Source organism: Numenius arquata, chromosome 9, assembly GCF_964106895.1.
Source record: "Numenius arquata chromosome 9, bNumArq3.hap1.1, whole genome shotgun sequence".
NCBI lineage: Eukaryota > Metazoa > Chordata > Aves > Charadriiformes > Scolopacidae > Numenius > Numenius arquata.
The window spans coordinates 33,681,981-33,704,143 of record NC_133584.1 but is presented as its reverse complement, the minus strand read 5'-3'; the positions used below and the strand labels follow the sequence as shown (position 1 = coordinate 33,704,143).

Below are 22,163 nucleotides of genomic sequence, written 5' to 3'. Positions count from 1 at the left end.
TTTTACAATTTCCTCATATATTATCATTGCACAATTTCCTGGGGATTTACAGATGTTTTGTCTAAAATCTAAAACATCAGCTCTTAACATTGCCAGCTTGTGGAACAGAGCTTTGATTTCTTTGTCAAATCTCTTCTCCAGACTACTATAACCTGAGGAATATAATGCCTAAGAAATAAAGTACAATAAAATGGGAATCTGTTTCTGATGCCAAGAGTGAGACACACCTAGCTCAAATAATTCAGTCTTGAAATAGATATTACAGAATCACAGAATCACAGAATCTTCTAGGTTGGAAGGGACCTTCAAGATCATCTAGTCCAACCATCCACCTAACTGACAAAAATAAACACCCACAAAACAACAAAATGCAACACCATCACTAAACCATGTCTCCCAGCACCACGTCAACCTGTCTTTTGAACACTTCCAGGGATGGCGCCTCAACCACCTCCCTGGGCAGCCCATTCCAATGTCTGATAACCCTTTCAGTGAAAAAATTTTTCCTAATATCCAGCCTGAACCTCCCCTGGCGCAACTTGAGGCCTTTTCCTCTAGTCCTGTTGCCTGTGACTTGGGAGAAGAGACCAACCCCCGCCTCTCTACACCCTCCTTTCAGGTAGTTGTAGAGAGGAATAAGGTCTCCCCTCAGCCTCCTTTTCTCCAGGCTGAATAAGCCCAGTTCCCTCAGCCTCTCCTCATAAGACTTGTTCTCCAGACCCCTCATCAGCCTTGTTGCTCTTCTCTGGACCTGCTCCAGCACCTCGATGTCTTTTTTCTAATCTAACACAACTGTGGATTAGAGCAATTTACTATCTAAACTTCAAGGGCAAAAAGCTGGGGTTAAAATTTTAGTTTTCTGGGTTTGCTTTAAGGAAAACTAAGATGGGAAAAATGCAGATTTAATTCAGAAAAAAGTGTGCAGAATTTTTATATGGGGCTTAAGCCAAGGGCGATTTCTTTTACCAGAAAGATCAACCTGATAAATGAATTTTCTATCAGTTAATACTTAGTGTTAGGAAAATTGGAGGTGAATTTTTCTCTTTTGCTTACTTGACTTGTCTGTGAAAATATAAGTTTGGAAAAAACTTCATTTTTGAGGCCTATGAAAGACGATGCCATTGAGCTTCTCAGTATGACCAAAATCCTGTTGGACATGCATTTGTTACAGAATATTTGGATGTTAACAGTTTGGAAATAAATTTAAATGAATTATTTTCTTCACCAAAGCCCAATTTGAAGTAAGCATTTGAAAAAACAGTGAGTTTTCAGCTGTGAATCTCTTTCATAAGTACCAAACTTCAGCTATACTAGCTACCTAATCTCACTAAAAGTACAGGATCCAAAAATTCAAGCCCCCAGACTAGTCTTCCTAAATAATGGTGTGTGTAAGCAGGAACCAGCATAAGAAGGCCAGCAGTTTCTGGAGTTACAAAACATGTAAGCATCTTTAGTATTGACAGATCTGCCTAAGCGCCAGCCCTTTAACAGGAAGCAGGTTATCTTCTTCATACAAATCAGTATCACATAAGTGCACATGGTGCAAATTCTGAAAAGGTGTAAGAATACACAACTCCTATGTGGAAATCTTCTTCCTTTGGAAATCAACTAAAATGAAATTTAATCACTTTGTTTGGTTTATCTTTCTGCAAGAGCTGAATGCAGGGAACTTAAAACATTAGTTCTGGACTTAATATGGATCTTAGTGAAGTTAAGTAGGATTTAGATTTGTAAAAAACCCAACAAATGGATGTTCTAGATAATATGTTGGCCTGAGTCTCTCAGTCTATAAAATGTATCTATAAAGAGATTCTCGATACATGATCAATTCTGCTATTTCTGACTAGCTGGTTCCTTTCATACCCAGAAACACCTACATCTAAAGCAGTGATAGGAAATCCACGAGCAGTTCTAAAAATTTGGCCTGCAATGCTGTTAGCGGTTTGGGGAAGTGCTTCAGTGCTCCTTGGTTTGAAAATGGGCACTTACTCATTCTCATGTAGCAATTTTATCTTTAGTATCTTTAGTTCAACAAACACAGAAATCAGATTTAATGAGCTGGAAGCAAACTGAAGCTCTGTGCTAGAAATTTGAGAAAAGCATTAATAATGGCATAAAAGCCTATCCTTAGATGAATGCCTTCAGCCAAAACCTGACCTAACACGCATTTTTGGCTTATGGGCACAAGGAAGCAAAAGAAATATTTTTGGCACGTGATCCAGGAAAGATTCACCATGACTACACTTTGAAATCAAAAATCAGATGTAAAAAAAAGTTGAAAAGAACATTTTAGTATCTCCAAAGTCTACAGCTTGAGCTCCTTCTTTTTTTCTGAAATGAATCATATTCATAATGCCTTTTTCTACTGTTTATTTTAATTAACATTCGGGATGTATACTAAAAAGAGACCACAAAATTTGTTAAGCCACTTCACCTGGCCTCCTCAGTGTCTGCAACATATGGAATTCTATCACTTAACCAATTTAATCTACAAAATCTCCTTTAACTTACAAGAACGCTACCCTAGAACTCATTTTATAACTCTTAAAAAAGGCACTGCAAACTTTATCAGATGAACTTTATGAAACAGTTTGGATGGAATTTTTCATTTGGTGATCAGTTCTTTAAGCCTTAAAAAGAATTGTGTGATGCCCCATCATGCAGAAAACAGACAGCTTCTGAAATATTATTTAGAGTATGGCTTTTCCTATTTATAGCCAAAAAGGTACTCTCCAAATGAGACCTACAAATCTAGGAAAGTATTTCTTACATTATCAGGAGATAATGTAAGAAGAAACGTAGGAAGAAATTCTTTACTGTGAGGGTGGTGAGACACTGGAACAGGTTGCCCAGGGAAGTTGTGGACACCCCATCCCTGGAGGGGTTCAAGGCCAGGCTGGATGGGGCTCTGAGCAGCCTGCTGTAGTGGGAGGTGCCCCTGCCCAGGGCAGGGGGGTTGGAACAAGTTGATCCAACCCAAACCATTCTATGATTCTAGAAAAACTCAAAAATTATATTCCTTGTGTATTTTTATTGATTACAGCATTCATGGTGACTGAAATCTGAAGAGAAGTGTCTCTCTATTGAAATTTATTGTTAATTGAGTTTGATTTTTCCATTTTGGTTAATTGATTAACATTAATGGACCCATCTGCTGCACCAATACGTGGGCAACAACAACAAAAGAATAATCACTGTGAGAATAGTTTGAGACACTGGAAGCATGATTGTTTGTGGGAGCAATTAACTTTGAGAATGTACTCTGCACTATAAAACCTAAACTTGTCTGTGTTTACATTTTCTTGAGTCTTTATGCAATTTAAAACAAATGTATTAATCAACTACTAGTAGTGTAGCAGCTGACATAATTGTCAAATCATTGGTGAAGTAATTTTATGAGTTCATGTGCCACACACAGATGTGTCTTCTTAATTAACACCGAGCTTGGTTTGCAACATCTGGCTCATATGATCAGTGGGCCACACAGAATATTAAGAGCTTCCTAGGTTAATCTTTCCATGCCCTTTTCAAACACATACTTTCAAATTCAACGAGCTTTGAATTAACAAAATTGGTCACAGAACTATATGACATTCAAACCTTAAATTTACTGAATAGTTGTAATTTTTTTCCTCTGAAAATAACCATTTTTGAATTATACATTAGCGTGCATTAAAAGTGCAGTAATAGAGCTAGTGAACTTGCAAAAGTGCTTTTAAAAGCAATAGAGCATTTACATAGGAGAGTACTTTATTTTTAAAAACTAATAAAATAATAGCTACGTAAAGAATTATAAATGTAGATTTTTACTGAACCCCTCATCTTATACAGCATACGTTTAAACACTCCTGAAACAGAATGGCTCTTGTCCTGTTGTGCTGGTTTTGGCTGTGATAGAGTTAATTTTCTTCATAGCAACTAGTATAGGGCTATGTTTTGGATTTGTGCTGAAAACAGTGTTGATAATACAGGGATGTTTTCTTTATTGCTGAGCAGTGCTTACAGAGTCAAGGCCTTTTTTTGCTCCTCACCCCACCCCACCAGCGAGTAGGCTGGGGGTCCACACGAAGCTGTGAGGGGACACAGCCGGGACAGCCGACCCCGACTGACTAAAGGGATATTCCATACCCTATGACATCATGCTCAGCAATAAAAAGCTGGGTGAAGAAGGAAGGGGGAATGTTTGGAGTGATGCTGTTTGTCTTCCCAAGTAACCATTACCTGTGATGGAGCCCTGCTTTCCTGGAGATGGTTGAACACCTGCCTGCTGATGTGAAGCAGTGAATTAATTCCTTATTTCGCTTTCCTTGCATGCGCAGCTTTTACTTTATCTATTAAACCAACTTTATCTCAACCAATGAGTTTTCTCACTTTTACCCTTCTAATTCTCTGCCCCACCCCAACCCAAGGGAATTGAATGAGTGGCTGTGTGGTGCCTAGTTACCAGCCGGGGTTAACCCACACCACCTATGCACAAACAGATTTTTTTAGTCAAAATGTAAATGGAAACTAGATAACGCTTATATTTAAATGGAAGTGGAGTGGATCTTAACTTAAAAAGAATGAAAATAACTAGAGATTTCCAGTTCCGTGATATGATACATTCAGTAGTTTCACAGCAAAATGGTGATGGTGCAGCCCACCCCCAATCCCACCCCTGGCCATCTTGATGCTGTGTCTGTCTCCGGTTCCCCTTGCTGGGCTTGATCCTGATTCCCCACCAGTGGATCCATGTCCCAGCCTGGCCTCAGCCCGCCACAATCTCCAGGGATGTGCCTGATGCATGGGGCTGAGGCTGCCCCGGTGCCCCCCAGCTGCCCTGCTCCTGCCTGGTGTAGTGGGACGGGCCCAGGCTGCCAGGCCCTGTCTTGATGGACCCCTGAGGAACCCCTGATGCAACCAGTGACCAGACCACAGGGAGCTGCTGGCCCCTGCTGCATCCTGAAATTTTGTATCTGAAAACTAGGCGCATACTAATCTCTGTCTCTTGTTACCAAAACTACCAAGAAAACTTTTTTCTGTCAAATAAATTTCTTCTGCATAGTTATTGTAATCAATAGGATGAACACTACACCAGGATTTTTCTATTCTTGATGATGAGAAAAGGCAAGTTACTTTCTTTTACTAACGACTGTAAAGAATGTTTCTTATGAAACACACCTGCCTATGCCCAGCAGTGTGTGTTGACAAGCTCCAGTGTTCATTATAAAACATGGCTGAGATATTCGCCATGTAATACTTCATGGCCTTTCAGAAGCAAAAGCTCTAATTAGTTGCCAAGCACCTGGAGAATAACATGCAATGAAAAATCTTTTTTTTTTTTTTTTCCCCACTAAACAGTGTAAATGAAACAACTGGAAAAAATCTTGAAGAAGTCTGTAATAGTTTTATATGAATCGTCAAACTGTTACTTGTTTCATCTGATTTTTTTTTTTAAATCAACTAAGCTTTTTCACAGTAATAAATACACAAATGGACAATTAATGATGTAGATGGGAATATTTTTAACACTGTAGATTATTTATGGCTCTCATTGGCTGCAGTCTCATGAATATAATCTCATTATTTGAAGATAACTCAGTTGTACAGTCCACATGCACCACTTGAACACTGGGACTGAAGCCTGGAAACTTTCCCCATAAAGTATACACAAAATGTCCACTTCTGGCTTTTCAATTCTCCCGCTTCACACATGACTTGGTGTGAACCAAGTTGATGTGACAGGTTGATGACCAAATAATTAATCAAATACTTGCTAGGATAAAGCAACTAATAAATTAAAGTGGAGTGAGGGGAGAAACTCCTGTCTTTCAGCTACAGTAAGTACCAAAGGATGTTTGTAACGAAAGCACTGAAGGAAGAAGGTGTCAACAAGCCCAGCACACTTTAAAATGGTCCATCTACTGAATATAGTTTGTTACAGTATGCACATTTACTAAATAGTTTTCTACAATTAGCAGGCACTGCCTGGAAAGAAGTACAGGAAGAGCCTATAGGAAAGAATCTATGATCATTCCTTTCAGGAGATGCTTCACCCAGTGAAGCACTGGGCTTGCATCTTAAGACCACAGATTCAGAGTGTTCAGGTCCAGATGAAAGAGGTTCTGGAGCCAGACCCGCCAAGGTTGATCAGGAGGTATACAAGTAATTGTTTTCTCCTATTTCCTCAATCTGTTAAAATCTGTGAAAATGGAATTAGTATACAGCAAACTAACTCCCCAAAGGGCTTTCTGACCCTGGCATTCTGTCAGGCAGAGTCTGTGTAAAATGCCTGCCAGTGTTCCTGAAAAATGGCTGCTAGCACAGGCAAATTTACATTCCAACTTGCCACCCTGTTTACATCCTGTACAAAGAAATTGGTGCAGACAGGTAAACAACTTATCAAGAAGTGAATCTCTTAGATCCGTCACACTTCTCAGCAAAGCAGAAGTGATTTGGCTACTACATGTTATACAGTGATGGAGCAGTCTGTCCTCACATATATGTTTAACTCTCCAGGAAAGAGAATGTTGCACACACTGTGGATAAAACGAAGCTTTAGGACTTTGGGATGCAGAAATTGCTCCTCTAAAGACCACTGCCTAGTAACCTATCCAAGTGAGACCTCCAAATCCTGAGACATAATCTGTTGTGATGATTTTTGTTGGCAGTCTTGACAGCTAAGAGGAACGATTAGTAACTGAATAAGCAAATTCTATTCTGCCAAGTGAACAGTATGAAACCAGAGCTGCAGAACTTAGACGTGAAACATGGCATCTAGATCCTCCTAGGAAGGTGAAGCTTACTGAATATGGACAGTTTGTGAACTGACTGAAGAATATACATACAATGTTGTACATATATGTGAAAACCAGAAAACCGGGTGAGAAGATAGGGAAAGAATGACCTCGCTTCACCCACTCACTCTTTCTAATGCAGCCCAGGATGATGTTGGCTTTCTCTGTCACTAGGGCCCATTGCTGACTCATGGTCAACTAGTCGTCCACTAGAACTGGCAAGTCTTTTTCTGGAAAGCTGCTTTGCAGCCAGTCAGTCCCTAGTCTATACTGGTGCCTGGGGTTATTCCACCCCAGGTGCAAGACTTTGCATTTCCCTTTGTTGAATAAATGAGATTCCTACTGGCTCCAGGTCAAAGTCCCTCTGAATGGCAGAAGACCCATCTGGTGCATCAATCCCTCCTCCTTGTTTCATATTTAACTCTTCTTTCTGGGGTGCACCCTGTCCCATCTTATAGGTCATTAATGAATATAAACAGTATTGGATCCAGTACTGAGATTTGGCATACTCTGCTGGTGATTGGTCTCCATCCGGAATTTGTGTCACTGATCCTTTGTGCTTTTTGAGCCTTCCTTTCAGCCAGTTTTCAGTTCACCTTGCTGTGCACTTACCTAGCCAGTACTTAATCAGTTTGTCACTAAAGATGTTACGGGAGGCGGTGTTGAAGCCTTGCTAAAGTCGAGTAAACAACATCCAGTGCTCTCCCCTCATCCATCAAGCCAGTCATCTTATTGTGGAAGGCTATCAGGTTGGTTAAAGCACAATTTCCCCTTTATAAATATATGGTAACCACTCCCAACCACTTTCATGTCCTTCATGTTTTTGGAAACAGTTTCCAGAACAATTTGCTCCATCAGCTTCCCACAGATCAAGGTGAGGCTAACCATCCTGTAGTTCCTTAGATCCTCCTTCTTGCCCTTCCTGAATGTAGTCTTCTAGTCCTCAGGAACCTCTCCCAATCACCTTGATTTTACAGAGGTTATCAGGATGGATCTTGCTATGACATCAGATAGCTCCCTCAACACTTGTGTGAATCCCATCAGGTCCCCTGGACTTGTATGTGTCCAGTTCGTTTAAATGTTTCCTAATCCCATCCTCTTCCAGGATTGAAAGTAAGTCTTCCTTGCTCCAGATTTTCTTCCACAAATCTGAAAGGAATAGGACTCCTGAAGGTCAGTCTTTCCTTTAAAGAATGAGGCAAAGAAGGCACTGAATATTTCAGTCTTTTCTGGATCTTTTGTCACCAGAACACCTGTCCCATTCAGCAGTAAGCCCACATTTTACCAAGTCTTCCTTTTGCTGCTGACGTAGAAGCATTTGTTTTGGCCCTGAATGTCCCCTGTGAGATTAATATCCAGATGGACTTCGTCTTTCCTAACCCCATATCTGCATATTTGGACATTTTCTCTGTATTTCTCCTGGTCACCTGGCCGTGCTTCTACTTCTTGCATGCTTCCTTTTGACACTTGAGTTTTGTCAGGTGTATCTTGTTCATCCATGCAGGCTTCCTGCCACTTTATTTCCTGCTCACTGGAATGGATCATTCTTGAGCTTGGAGAAGGTGATCCCTGAAAATTAGTTGACTGCTGCAGAAAATAATGAAAATCATGCCTCTATAGAGCTGCTTATCCCCCAGTTGCACATGCAGTCTTCCATGGCTCCTCTGGACAGAAGAGCAGTGGCCCGTTTCAGAACAAAAGCATTTCTGAAAAGGACTGAGGCCAGCAGTTGGAAAGCAGAAAGGCAGGAAACAAATCCAACAGTCATGAATTATTCAGGACTCAAGCTTTAAATGAAACAGTATTCCATAGTGGTAGATGACAGGCCAATCAGTAGAATGACAGAGATATAGCAAGGAACAACAGAGGAAAAATAGACTCACTGCTCCCAAGTACACACTCAGTTTCAGCAGTCTGGTAGGCAAATTGTGTATGTTTTCATAACATGGCCTTGTTCTCATTTGTGCTCTAGTCAAACAAGGTTTAGAGATCAAAAACCTGTTTGGTGTTCTTTGTGTGCTCACATCAATCAAGACAGGCAGAGAAGCACCTCAAAGCTTTGATTCAAGGTCTCCTTAACCTAAGAAACAAACAGTGGTCCAGAGCTTTAAAAGAACTTTAGACTATGTCCTCTCCAGCGTTTGCCTTTAACCTGAAGTACAGTTTTTAAAATAGACGTGGCAGCTACTTCACAAGTTCTATCAATTTTAAACAGAAATGTGGTTTCTAAATGCTGAGTGCCTTAGACAATGATCAAGTTACTACAGCTTACAGAGTTACTGTGCTGTAATTGAACCATCATTCAACTGAACCATCATCCTCTGGGCTTTTAGCCCATGTCTCTTTTCAACCCCATTTCCTCTTTCAGCATGATGCACTTTAACTTTCAAAGGTTCTTTGTCAATACTTCTTCACACATGCTGAAGGTATTGACTTACTTGTTAACTGTTTTCATAGCATGATGATGAAGGCCTATGCTGTGTACTCAGGACCACACCATGAAGATGGCTGAGGGTACAAGGCTTAGTAAGATAAAGAGTTGTTGGACAGAAGAATGCGATCTTATGTGTTTCTGTCCAAACTCTCTATTCAAAGAGTCTGATTCAGTCACTGAGCCTTGTAGGGAAACTGATCTAGTTTATTAAAAAGGAATTCTGGCAGCAACCCGATATGTATGCACTGTGGGCAATAGAATTACATTTTATATCTCTTTTCATGTAAGCAAATAAGGCATAAAGGCTCTCCGGTTAGGCATGATGATGTCACATTTTCTATTTAGTATTATCAGGACAAAAGATTGGTGATTACTTCGTTACGTAGAAAATTATAGTAATTTCTCATTAAGGATGAACCTTTACCAGCCGCAGAGTGTAAATAGATGATAAAATCATTAGAGAGGTAACTCTTACCTAGTGCAGGTCCCACCATTGTGACATGGATGATAATCACATATTGGAACATTGCAGTTCTCAACATTCCTCCCTCCAAGAGCCTCATCTATGATGAACAGCTCCTTGTTGTTAACTTGAAAATCCCTAATGCATCCTTTATAGCCATATATCTGCCCAGCACATCGATGAACCTCTTCATGAACAGGAACATTTCCAAGGAAGATTGATCCAAAGGTGACCTGCAGAAACATGAAGAGAATCATCAGAAAATAATGTGATTTGTGATGTTACTGTAAGCAAAGAATGAATAATAATTAGAGATAAAGGAAAAGCCATTACTTGAAGCTGGCCAAAAACTGTGATACTTGCTGAAGGGATTCCTTTTTTAAATGTAGTTCTCTTAAAAACAAAACCAAAACAAACCAAAACAAAAAACCCCAAACATACCAAGTGGTTTAATGTGTTTGCATATCTTCAAATATATAAGACAACATACATTCCACAAAACACAAATTGGAATTCCCAGCCTTAACCATAGGGATCATGGTAAGGTTCTCTCATTGCTTCCCTCATTTCTATACTATGAGTTTTGCATTCATGATTGAGGGTTGGTGCAGGAACACAGGAGAAGCTGTAGACTTGAAGATAAATCTTTTCTTTAGGATCTAGGTTCTACAGGACCCCAAGATAAGGTGAAAACAGAAACAGGACTTTACTTTTTTGGATGAGTGACAGAAAACAGACCACTATATTGAAGCCAAGCGCAAAAGGGAAAGTTTCAGGTAATAAATTCTAGAGCCACAAATGCCTAGAACTTCCCCATAAAGGTGCCAAAGAACATCCACAACTATTTCATACTGGGACTGACCAAATCATATTACTGCTCAGTATGGTATTTCCTATGCTACCACATCTAGGAGTCAAACCCTTGACCACCACATATAAAGGATCTGTGACTCATTTAGCACTCGAAATTCCACTCACTCCTGACTTTCTGGAGCTCTGACATAGGTTTTCACCATTCCTAAGTTCCTTTGCTAAATGCCTGTCACTAAGAATTGAAAAAAACATAATGTTTTCATAAGTGTATCACACTATAATGCATTTATTTGTAAAACACCATCAATCCAGAAAGTGGGTGAAACCTAGCCAATTCAAGTCAAGTAGGAATACACCAATGGAATAAAAAATATATGACAGCATGTGTAAAACAAAGAGATCATTTATATGAGGAGATAGTTTGTAGCAAAGGGTCCCTTCACTATCATATTCAGATATCAACTATAAAGAACTAGGAACAGGAGGAAAACATGACATTAACTTATCTGCAATTCACACATCCATATGATTTTGCTTTGCTGTTTCCTGACTCAGCTTTTATCAGTCCTAGAGCATTGTTGCTGATAATTTTAAGTGAAATTTGGAAATACAATGAACATTGAACATTGCAGTCCTGAGTAGCATTCTCTAAGCAATCCTACTTCAGCAGGGGAGTTGTACTAGATGATCTATATGGTCCCTTCCAACTCTAAAAAAAATTCAGTGAAATTCAGTGAAATTAATACCTCCAGATATTCCTCTGCTTATGATGTCTTTCATTTAGAAGGGAAAGAAAAAAAATCCTACCTTTTTCAGAGCATGGATAAAATTATATCATATTTTTTCACGTGGAAGGAATCTAAAGACATCAGCTCAACACTTGTCGAATTAATTTCATATCACTTGACTTTTTTCCCTTTCAACCAAAGCTATAAAACAGTGTAGCTACAGACAAGATTTGTAAGTAGTGTTTGCAGAGAGACATCTTCTCTCTGCTCACAAACCTGTTACAAAAATTAAGCAAAACATTGGACAGGAATGTAAAGTGTCCATGATTAAGAAAAGGGTTTTTAACACTCTCCTTAGAGTTACGGGCAGAAATATTCTGATATACCATCTTGGTGCCTGATATCAAATATGGATACCTCTAAGTTTTTCTATGAGTAAAGTCTTGCTGGCTTCTCTATATAATTAGGTACCGATGGGTAAGTTTTTTCCCCAGATTCTCTATGCAGAAGCTGCCAATAGTGTTATCTTTACATTCTCCAAGAGTTATGAACCTGGGACATACACTGAGAGACAAAGGAACCTTCTGCAGCAGAATGTCAGGTTGATCGTCTGGAAGTTATGAACTTATCGGGCTAATAGCAATATCTAATACAAGTTAATTCTTTATATCAGACTGAACAAACACCTAGATACTGACTTGGGGAAGAAACGGAAAAAAAATCTGTTACTAAGTGGTAGCGATATGCACATCATGATTGGCATCTCTACAGGTAACTGTCCTGTCTTGCAGTGAACAAACTTACAAAGGGAGCTGTCAATCACAGTGCAAATTCTCAAGTCTAAAAGCATTTAAAATATATCTTGCAGAAATAATCTTGTGATGAGAGAATGGATAACAAAGACAGGCGATAACATGGAGCCAAAGAATAACAGAAAACCTTGAGATTTGGGAAAGCTGGCCTACTGCCCATTTAGAATGAGTCTTCTGATACCAGTTTCAAAACGGAGTCATTTTTACAGTACTATTCAGAAGTGAAGTCCTAGCAACAATACTGACACCAAGTTAAGTCATTAGTCATTCATAACTGCCCTACACCAGACAGTGTGGCTTGCAAATAAAAAGTAACCAGAAGTACTGTTTAACAATATCTGAATTGCTTCTAATAACACCACGGCCTGGTTAAATTACATTGCTAATATATTATTTTCACTCTTGCAGTATCAGTGTCCTTTTTCACAGACTTTAGGCAGTTGGAATAGAAGTTTCAGAGTCACATAAACTTAAATAAATGGAAATACTACTCATACTTGATGTGAAAAGACATATTAAAGAGACATTGAGGACATACAATGATATCTCAGGAGGAATTACTTTTTTTCCTTTAGAAAACGTTAGAATGCCTATTCTCCTTTGAGAATAACGAAAGTGCATATGCTGATGAAATATTCAAAGCAAATAGCTATTTTTTTATGTTTTGCAGACTCACCTGAAATGCTCGATATGAGAGAGAAAGTCTGTGTTGTACAGGAGGATTTCCGTCTGCAGCCATTTCAATCATGCAGTAACCTTCAGGACTGCTCACAGGCAACATATAGCTGGAAGGAAACAGAAGATCTCATTACTGTGTATGCTGGTGACAGCAGAGTATTCAAACCTCACACAGCAAAGGCAAGGTGAAAAAGATGTTTCTTTCTCCATAAAGGATGACAATCTTCGGACACTAATAATTCCAGTTTCATGGCTGTTTGGAGGACTATCCAGGAGACAAAATATGTAAGTTTCTTGTACTAACATCCCTCTTCTATTTGCTTTCCTACTGTTCTTGACTCTAGTGTTTGAAATGTATACAGAGACAAAGAAGAAAGAGATCTTTACATATGTAAGTGGGTATTGATAAATTGTAAGTACTAACTGTGGCTGACATGGTCTCCCTAGTATAGAGGATTGTTGGACAAGTAACATCAATGTTGAATGATGCTGAACTCCCTAGGTGGAAGTTTCCTTTTCCTGCCCTACAGGGGAAACAGAAATGGAATAAGAAATGAAAGGCTGCATACCTCTGAGCAGCAAGATTACACTGTGATATAGTTATCGCTACCTGGGAAGCGTGCTGGTAATGTAAACTCTGGTACTGAGCGTCAGAGATAAAGGAGAATATAAGGTTAAGGGAATTTGTATAGTAAATACTAGCTAACATTCAATATTTTTAACACTGAGTGTTCTTCAGGTTCCTTCTGTGATGAGATGTGATGAAATGATATTAATATTATCAGCAATAAAAATTCAATCCAACAAGGTGATTTGCAAATATACTGGTTTTGTATTTAGAAAGGAAATTGGCATAAACATTATCACAGCAATGCTAGAATAGGAGAATAGTAGTTGATAATTTCCTTAAAACTGAGCTCTCCTATTTCTGTCGAAGTGCTTCCCAACTCCACCTTGCCTCAGTCCCAATTTTCACATGCTTTAAAAGAGAATGTGATGGCCCTCCTTTTGGGAAGCATGTTAAGTTTTACTGACTACGTGCACTCTGCACATGAAACTGCTCAGTCAAATCCATATAATTAGTTAGCCAGAGTACAGGCCTTTAACAAGAACAATATTTCATTTTTGTGTAATATTTCAGAAATGTTACACAACAGATTTTTACACAAGATTCTGAAAAAAATTTATACATTTATATGGACTGCCAATTTTCCCATGGCTTTAGCCTAACAAATGCTAAAGGACAATGACAGGAATCTCATAAACTTCTTTGTGTTGGGATGGATGAATTTTTATGTTAGGCCATAGACATGTGAAGTAAACATATTTTAAAGCCTATTATGTCCTGAACACTAGAAGCATATATTACTGATCTTAGAGATGACCTCAGCACTGCCACAGCCAAACTTACTCCTGGATGAACCACATCAAGACCTGCCATGCTCTCAAATGCCTGCCTTTCCATATAGCACCACCTGGCTGGTTGTGCGCAGCTGCCATACTATGACGTACCCCACGTTATGCCTTGAGCTTTGCTTTTCTACTCCTGTGTTTACAGTCTTAACTATTTTTCCTCCTGTCTGTAGATTCGGTATGAAATTTAGAGTCTCAGTTTTCACCTCTGAAGTTACTGGGAACATTGTATTGACATAAATGGATATAGTATTAGGCCCATAATGAATATTTATAACATTCACTGCAGTGCAGCGATTTCTGAGTGAGCAGCAAAAAACCACTGCATCTACTAAGGTAAGTCTCATAGGCAGTATATCTACATCAGCAGGTGATGCACCCATATTAATAAATCCTACCTTTCCAATGGTTATATTGCTTCTGGTTCCAGAGCTAATTCAGTCAATACTAACTCATTGACTTTTCACTGTGCCCTGCTGCATGGGGCTGAAATGTGCTAAATTATTTCACCTTTGTAAGTATGCAACGCTTCTCCTATTTTTTGAACCAGAAACAACTTTTTAAAATTTTTTAAAAAGACTGAGATATTTGAATGGCACCTTCTATTACCACCTTTTGAAATGTGATCTAGACTCCTAGACCATTAAAACAGGTTTGAAAAATGTTTATTTTAATTTCTTATTTTAGGTTAAAAAAATTCGTGTTGTTTTTAAGTATATTTTAAGTCCTTTCTTACGTAGTCTAAAGTTAGCATAACATTTTGATTTTGAATTTAGGGAGCCAGAAGCAACATCTGCTGATCAGCTAATTTTCACAATTTCATTATAAAATGTGAATTGAGTAAATAGAAGTTCCTTCTTAATAAATAATGTATATATTGACAGATAGTTTTGTGATCCCCTTTTTAGATATTTGTAATAAGGACAATTTTGGAGAAAGTACTTCCATCTACTGTGATTTCCAACCAATTTTTGATATATAAAACATAGTTTGAATTTTATTTATTATTCCTACTCATATTTCAGCTGCTGAGAATCGTCCAGGTAAATCACAATGTACAAAGATAACTTTCTCAGATAAAAGAAAATCAGCTTGTTTAGGATTCTCTCGGGGAAAACCAACTCATAACCTTTCCTTGATGCTTTCAACTCTGAGTGGATATTGTAGTATAGACCTAACACGCTCATGGCAAAGCCTACCCTCTGCCCCTGCCTTGTCCCTGCTTTTCTGGAAGATTTCTGAAGTCTGAATTTGTTGCAGTTTCTAAATCAGTTCAAGGTTTAACCCCTTGTATCACATATTATAATACTCCAGCCCACGAAGGACAAAAGCTTAAGTGATGTGGCAAAGTCAATAAAGAAGAATGCTCATATAATGGAAAAGAAAAGAACAATATGGTCTATGTCAGTTGGATCATCTTCAAGCAATTAGCCATCCAAGCCAAATTCAGCACTGCAGACTTACATTGCAAATATCTGGTATTCACACATTCTCACTGTTATGTATACATAATTTCTCTTGTTTTGATTCTTTGCTGGGGGCGGGGAGGGGAGGGAGGGAAGTGGAAGATTAAAAATAGGTGCAATTAAAATAAGCATTAAAGATTACTTGATGCTGACGTGGTCTTTACTGTGGTATCTTTATGTAGACAAGCCCAAGTATCCTAAATTTACATAGATAATAACGGAGTCGTCCCTACACTGGAATATCTGGTGATCCATTCCACCTTTAAAGAAATGTGTCAGAAAAAATGAAAAAATAAATTCTAAAGAAAAAAACCCAGTATCTATAAGCAGCAGCTATTATATAGTGATTTTGGTCATTAGGTCTCAACTTCACTACGGACATAACCTACTGCCCTGTATCCTGGAGTGCATATTAGGAATGCTACTACTACTTTCTTCAGCATTTGCTCCTTTCTCTGCAAGGATTTCCAATCACGTAATACTTGAAGTTTTTCTCTGTATTATGTCATAGAAAGGAAAAACTGTCATTTGAAATGTGAACAAAAGGAATATTTTTCATGCTTAGATTACCACAAAATTAGGACTGTTTGAATTTGCTAGGTTACTCATCTACGCTTAGAGTAGCTTATTAGAAAGAGACAGAGCATGGAAAATTACAGCCGAAAATACAGTTTTCGCAGAAAATTATGAAAATAATGAAGAATGACAATTAAACCAGAAATGCACTCTCTGTCTTTACTATAGCGTTTAAAACCACAAAGTGCTATAGTATGGACATATGTAAGACTTAATTATACTAGTTTTTAGAAACAAACAGAGAAAAAAGAATGTGCTTGAAATATTCTGTGGTAGACATAACCTAAGTAAAATATCACTTCATGTAACTCTAAACCTGATAATATTTTTGTTATAATGTAAGATTAAATATGTCTTTGTTTTGCTACTGGATAAATGTAGACTGCACACATCTCACAGAAGACTGAAATCCATTACCCACATTAGAAAAGTTAAAACAGAACCGATGATTTATTCTCTTGACATTTTTTCTTTATTTTTCTAATTAACCTCATATTATGAGATAGTGACCCCTTATTAAGAACACCTGAGCTGAAAGTGGCTAATCACTGACATCTTCAAATTTTGAAGTATTTTTAGTTCAGTTGTGCTTTTTCACTCGTTTAGATGCTGAAGGCATTTCAGTCCATCTGCCTCGCATCTCAGCGGCATATTTCAGTTGCACTTAAAGCCAACATATTTTTCCCTCCAGAGACAGTGACAGGAGAGAATGTAATATGATTCCTATTGCAGGATTATTTTGTCAGGCACCAAAATTGTGATTCATGCATATCACACTCATAATGATATAAAAAGAATCCGCAGAGCAGTAGAGAACTGAGTGTATGGGGAGTAGGTACGGGAAACGCGTGTGTGGGGAGGATGTATGGGAATGTTATGCACAATAATCTAAATAGGTCTGGAGCCATGTGGAGCCCAACCTGTTCCTGTAGATGCTAAGGTACAGGCATGACGTAGTCAAATATCTGCTTCCACAGATTTGAAATGAGATGAGGTTCAGTCCTCTTTTCTGTGCTTGGCTTAGAATAACATGATTTTTTCATAGCTGCTGTGGATTTTATATAAGCTTGTTAAGAACAAGAATTATCAAAGGTTTTACTACAGAGGCTGTTTCTTTACAAAAGAAACACGGTCCATAACAGATGCAAACCAGAAGTTATATACAGCGATTAATGCTATTACTAGTTACGTCTTGATTCATTATGTACCTAAACACTGAATTTCTAACAGAATGCAATGTTTACCTAACACACTCATAGCTATAGCACAATTGTGGTAATATTATTGGATTAAGTTAGGCTTGGAAATGATATTGAAAGAAATCCTCTTAAACTACCTAATGTTGAGGCACTTCTAAATCAAATGTTTCCTGGTATAATCTTGCTCAAGCAAATGTTTTAGCTTAAATTATTACAGCTACTTCTCAGTGAGAAATTCAATCGTTCTCTTTTTTCTTTCAAGCTGGTCACCAGGTGGCACTAGAGGAGCACAGTAGAAAGCGTGAACGCAAAATTCATACTAATGTCTCTGCTAATCATTGGAAAGACTGACTTATGCCCTAATTGATAGCATGATTGCTTCAGCTTCCAGTTTATATCAAGGGAAACACAGTAAAGTATCTTAAACTGATTACATATTTGACAATACGGATAAGAATAGGTCCAGAGACTGGAACTTCTGGAAGACACTTAACTGCATTCATGCATTATAATTACCTAATGTAATCATGTAAAAATGGCGCATTCATAGTTGTGTAAACATACTTAAGAAAATTTAGTTTGTAGCAATTATGTTTTCTATATAGTGCTGAAGGTGCAGCTGTATTTCTAACAGATTAAGGAGAGGCATAACAAAATTAAAATGTCAGATCATCAGGTATAAAAAAACCCCAAGCATTATAAAGAGAACCGGCCTCTGTTCTTATCCAACCTAAATTATCATGGTAAGTTTTTTTCTAAACAAAGATCTCACACTACTAGCAGACCAGGGTTTCCGGTCTTCTGAAAAATAATTGCGAAGAAGTTATACTACTATCCATTTTCCAATGCCACAACTGGAAGATTACATTTAGAACTATTTGCTATTTTTCTCCCTACAAGCTGACAAACACAAGCCCAAATTAACAGCACATCATAGCAAAGCCCTCTCACAAAAATCCTCTTTACTGAAAAAGTGTTGATATTAAAGACAGAATCTAAAATGACTCCTGCAAAACACTGAAACAGTGGCTTCATTTACACCCTTGATTAACCAGAGCAGTTGTCAAGGGAACGTCTAACCAGCTGTCAAGCAATACAGGAGATTTTTCAAGAACAGTGATTTTACTTTTGACTGAGCACATTCAATTCACAAGTGTGAAAATCTGTACTGCATCTTACAGTTTTAATAATCTCTTGGTACTTCTTTCCAAAATTCTTGCACTTACTTTTTTTTTTTTTCCTTAAAAATATATATTTTTAAAAGTTCATTATTTAAAACATACCTTCTCTTCCCAAAATTCCATGCTTCCATGGAAAAGTTCACATATCTCTTTACCCTTTTCTGTTCCAACAAGGTCAAATTTTGGTATTTCTTACTACTTCTAATTACAACACAAGTGATAATTATGAAAAGCTACAAGTGATAATTATAAAAATGAATGCTTTATGTTATGTCTGACATTTTATTTGAAATCAATGAAACATCTGTTGTAACCTCCAGCCATTCAACACCAAATTTCAGGTTTTCTAGTTGCTATGAGCTGATCAAACAGTAAAAGCGTACCAGTATGCAGCAGGGGAGAGAGAAAGAGAAACAAGGGTTAAGGGGTAGAAAAAAGCATGGAAGATGAAAAATCTCAAATGACTGTGACCCCAAATAGCATCTTGCAGTAATCCCTTGATGCTTTTTTCTTTAAACAAAACAAAACAAAAAGATATGTGTGAACTTTTGGAATGCATTAGAGGATGTTAACTCCCAGCTGACTCTTGCAGCTCCAGCAAGGATGCACATAAATCTATGGGATCCGATGGGATTCATCCCAGGGTACTGAAAGACCTGGCCGATGTCATCGTGGGATCTCTCTTCATTATTTTTCAATGGTCTCAGGAGTCTGGAGAGGTCCCAGTAGACTGGAAGCTGGCAAGTGTTGTCCCAGTTTTCAAGAAAGGAAAGAAGGAAGACCCTGGTAACTACAGGCCTGTTAGTCTCACTTCAGTGTCTGGTAAAATTATGGAGAAGATTGTTCTGGGAGTTATTGAAAAACACTTGAGAGACAATGCAGTCATTGGTCATAGCCAGCAGGGGTTCACAGGGGGAAAGTCCTGCTTAACCAACTTAATTTCCTTTTATGATAAGGTCACCCATATAGGTGACCAAGGGAAGCCAGTAGATGTGGTGGGTTTGGGCTCAATGTAAGAAGGACATCAAAATATTAGAGTGTGTCCAGAGAAGGGCAACCAAGATGGTGAAAGGTCTCTAGGGCTAGACTTATGAGGAGCAGCTAAAGTCACTTGGTTTGTTCAGCTTGGAGAAGAGAAGGCTGAGGGAGGGACCTCATTGGAGTTTACAACTTCCTCAAGGGAGGCAGTGGAGGGGGAGATGTCGATCTTCTCTTTCTGGTGACCAGCAATAGGACACAAGGAAATGGAACGAAGCTGCAACAGGGGAAGTTCAATCTGGACATTAGGAAAAGGCTCTTCACGGAGAGGGTACTCAGTCACTGTAACAGGCTCCCCAGGGAAGCGGTCAAGGCACCAAACCTGTCAGAGTTCAAGGAGTGTCTGGACAACGCTCTTAGTCATATGGTTTAGTTTTAGGTAGTCCTACAAGGAGCAGGAGATTGGACTCAATGATCCTTATGGGTCTCTTCCAACTTGAGATATTCTATGATTCTGTGATTCTATGATTAGTTGTCAGAGGTCTGGATTTGAAGGAGAAAAGAAAACCTAGCTACTAAAGGCTCTTCTGATCGGGCAGAAAATCCGACAGTTTTGTTGACGGTTCATTTTCAGTGTTTCCTTAATTGGGCCTTAGAGTGTCTGGTATTTGTGTAAGATTCAAGAGTTGTTCCTCACTATGTGAAGAGAAACAGTTAACAGTCTTTGGCAGCATTACACTGAACATCACATTCCCCGTCACTGCCGACACCTTCCTCATATCCACACACTGAAGGCCGTTTCTCCTAATGATGCTAAAAAATAGATTCTGCTATTTGTACTTAAATTCCTCCATTATTCCTTGATCAGTTTTAATACAATGTGTAGGAAAAGAAGAACTTAGAAAAATACACAAAGTTGAACAAATTTGAGAGAGTGAGCCCTTAATGACAGCCGATTAGCATACATAAGAGTGGGCATGGTAATATATGGGAATATTTTTGGGGGGTCTAGCCTGCCTTATGAATATAAGTAGTTGCTCTGATATATTTGTACCCAATAATAAGGGTACTGTAGCTAGGATACAAATGATATTGCTCATCTAATACTATGCCTTATATAGTTTGGTGTGTTTGTGTGGCATAGGGGGTCCTGCAATACTGCACTGATTCTTCTGATTCAAAAGGATATTAGATGTCCTGATACTGGCTGCTGCAGAAAAGGAAAAATATTTCAAACTGAATTGGAGTTTTTCCCTACTTTTATAAATAGCAACCTGTCTTCAGCTCAGTTTGTTCCTAAGTGCTCCATATTGCACTGTTGCAATATATTACTTATTGTTTTCAATGAAAAGAGTTGCAAAGAGGACCACCAAAAAAAAAAAAAAGAAAACTGATTTTTTAGAGCACCAATCCAGCTACACTTTATTTTGACTTTGAAAGTCTTCCAAACACTCCACTTTCTTTTGTTTCATTGTGGTCACAACCAAGAAAACATAAAAAGGAACTATCTAGCTGTTTTATCGAAATACAGATACACAGTTTTATCGAAACACCAGTCTTAGGCACCACTTTCAACATCAATTTCCTTTTAAATTAAATGTCTCTTATTTGCATTTGATTATAGATTTATTGACAGGGTTGTTTTATCCACAGAATACACTTGATTTTCTGCCAGACTTTTGGATTTATTTGTGGGAAATAACAAACTTTTCAGTCAACACCTCAAAATGTATGAGGAATTTTGAACTGAACTGTACATATATGTACACTAGAACTCCTATGTAATACACAGAGGGATTTGCACAGTAGTATCAGAATTTTTGTACTAAATGCCTCCTTTCCCTTCATTTTTCCACATAGGTCTTTGAAAAAATCTTCAAATGTACATGTCTGAATGAGAAAAGCAACAAGAAACAGAAAAACCTTACAGGTCTTCCCCATATGATTTTGCATATTCCAGGACATCGTAAGTTTCTTAAAAAAAATCTTACCATATTAATAAAGTTGGTGTTGTGTTACTGTTTCCAATCTTTCTTACAGACAATTTATACACTCTCTAAAGATAATATGGAGTTTGACATTAAAAAGGTACTATTTACCTTTTGTTTCTCAGTAGACCTTCAACTAGCATAATTTCCTGTGCATTTGGAGAATGCCATTTGTCAAAATTCTGACTTTGACACTGCTATCATAGTACCTGCTGGGCATTCTGAGAACAGGCCAAATTCTACCAAGGTGTAACACATATCAAAGGAACTGCATTAACACAAGAGAGAAAAATATGGCCCACTCTTCTTCAGTTTGGATTAATCCAGGAAGAATATCATCCTTATATAGCTCTCTTATTAAAGTTGCTGAGCCTTCTCCAGTCATACCTATATCAGGTGATAAGAAATGAAGTATCCATAAGAGAACAACACTTCTTGGCTTTCCGTTATTGCTGTGAGAACATATTTTAAATACTGTCAAAGCCAACCCACTAAATTTCAAACATATTTACCACGTGTGCTTCCATACAACCCAGTTTTAGTATGAAAAGATCCGTCAGTCTGACACTGACGTTTTGCCATTATTTTGTTGGGCAGAACCTTTTTGTTTATGTTGAAAGGTATTTAAAAAAAAAAAAAAAGAAGTTTATTTATTCTA

At 38.1% G+C, this 22,163-nt stretch overlaps 1 protein-coding gene across 1 annotated transcript in view; it reads right to left on the bottom strand.

Annotated features, from left to right (window-relative positions):
• The window catches only part of EYS (eyes shut homolog), an 895,325-nt gene that overhangs the window by 109,872 nt on the left and 763,290 nt on the right, over positions 1 to 22,163 (bottom strand). The window contains exons 40-41 of the mRNA XM_074153627.1: positions 12,703 to 12,811; positions 9,686 to 9,906 (exon numbers count right to left, since the gene is read on the bottom strand). Coding sequence (XP_074009728.1) covers positions 9,686 to 9,906; positions 12,703 to 12,811 — 330 coding nt within the window. The remainder of the gene's footprint in view (positions 1 to 9,685; positions 9,907 to 12,702; positions 12,812 to 22,163) is intronic.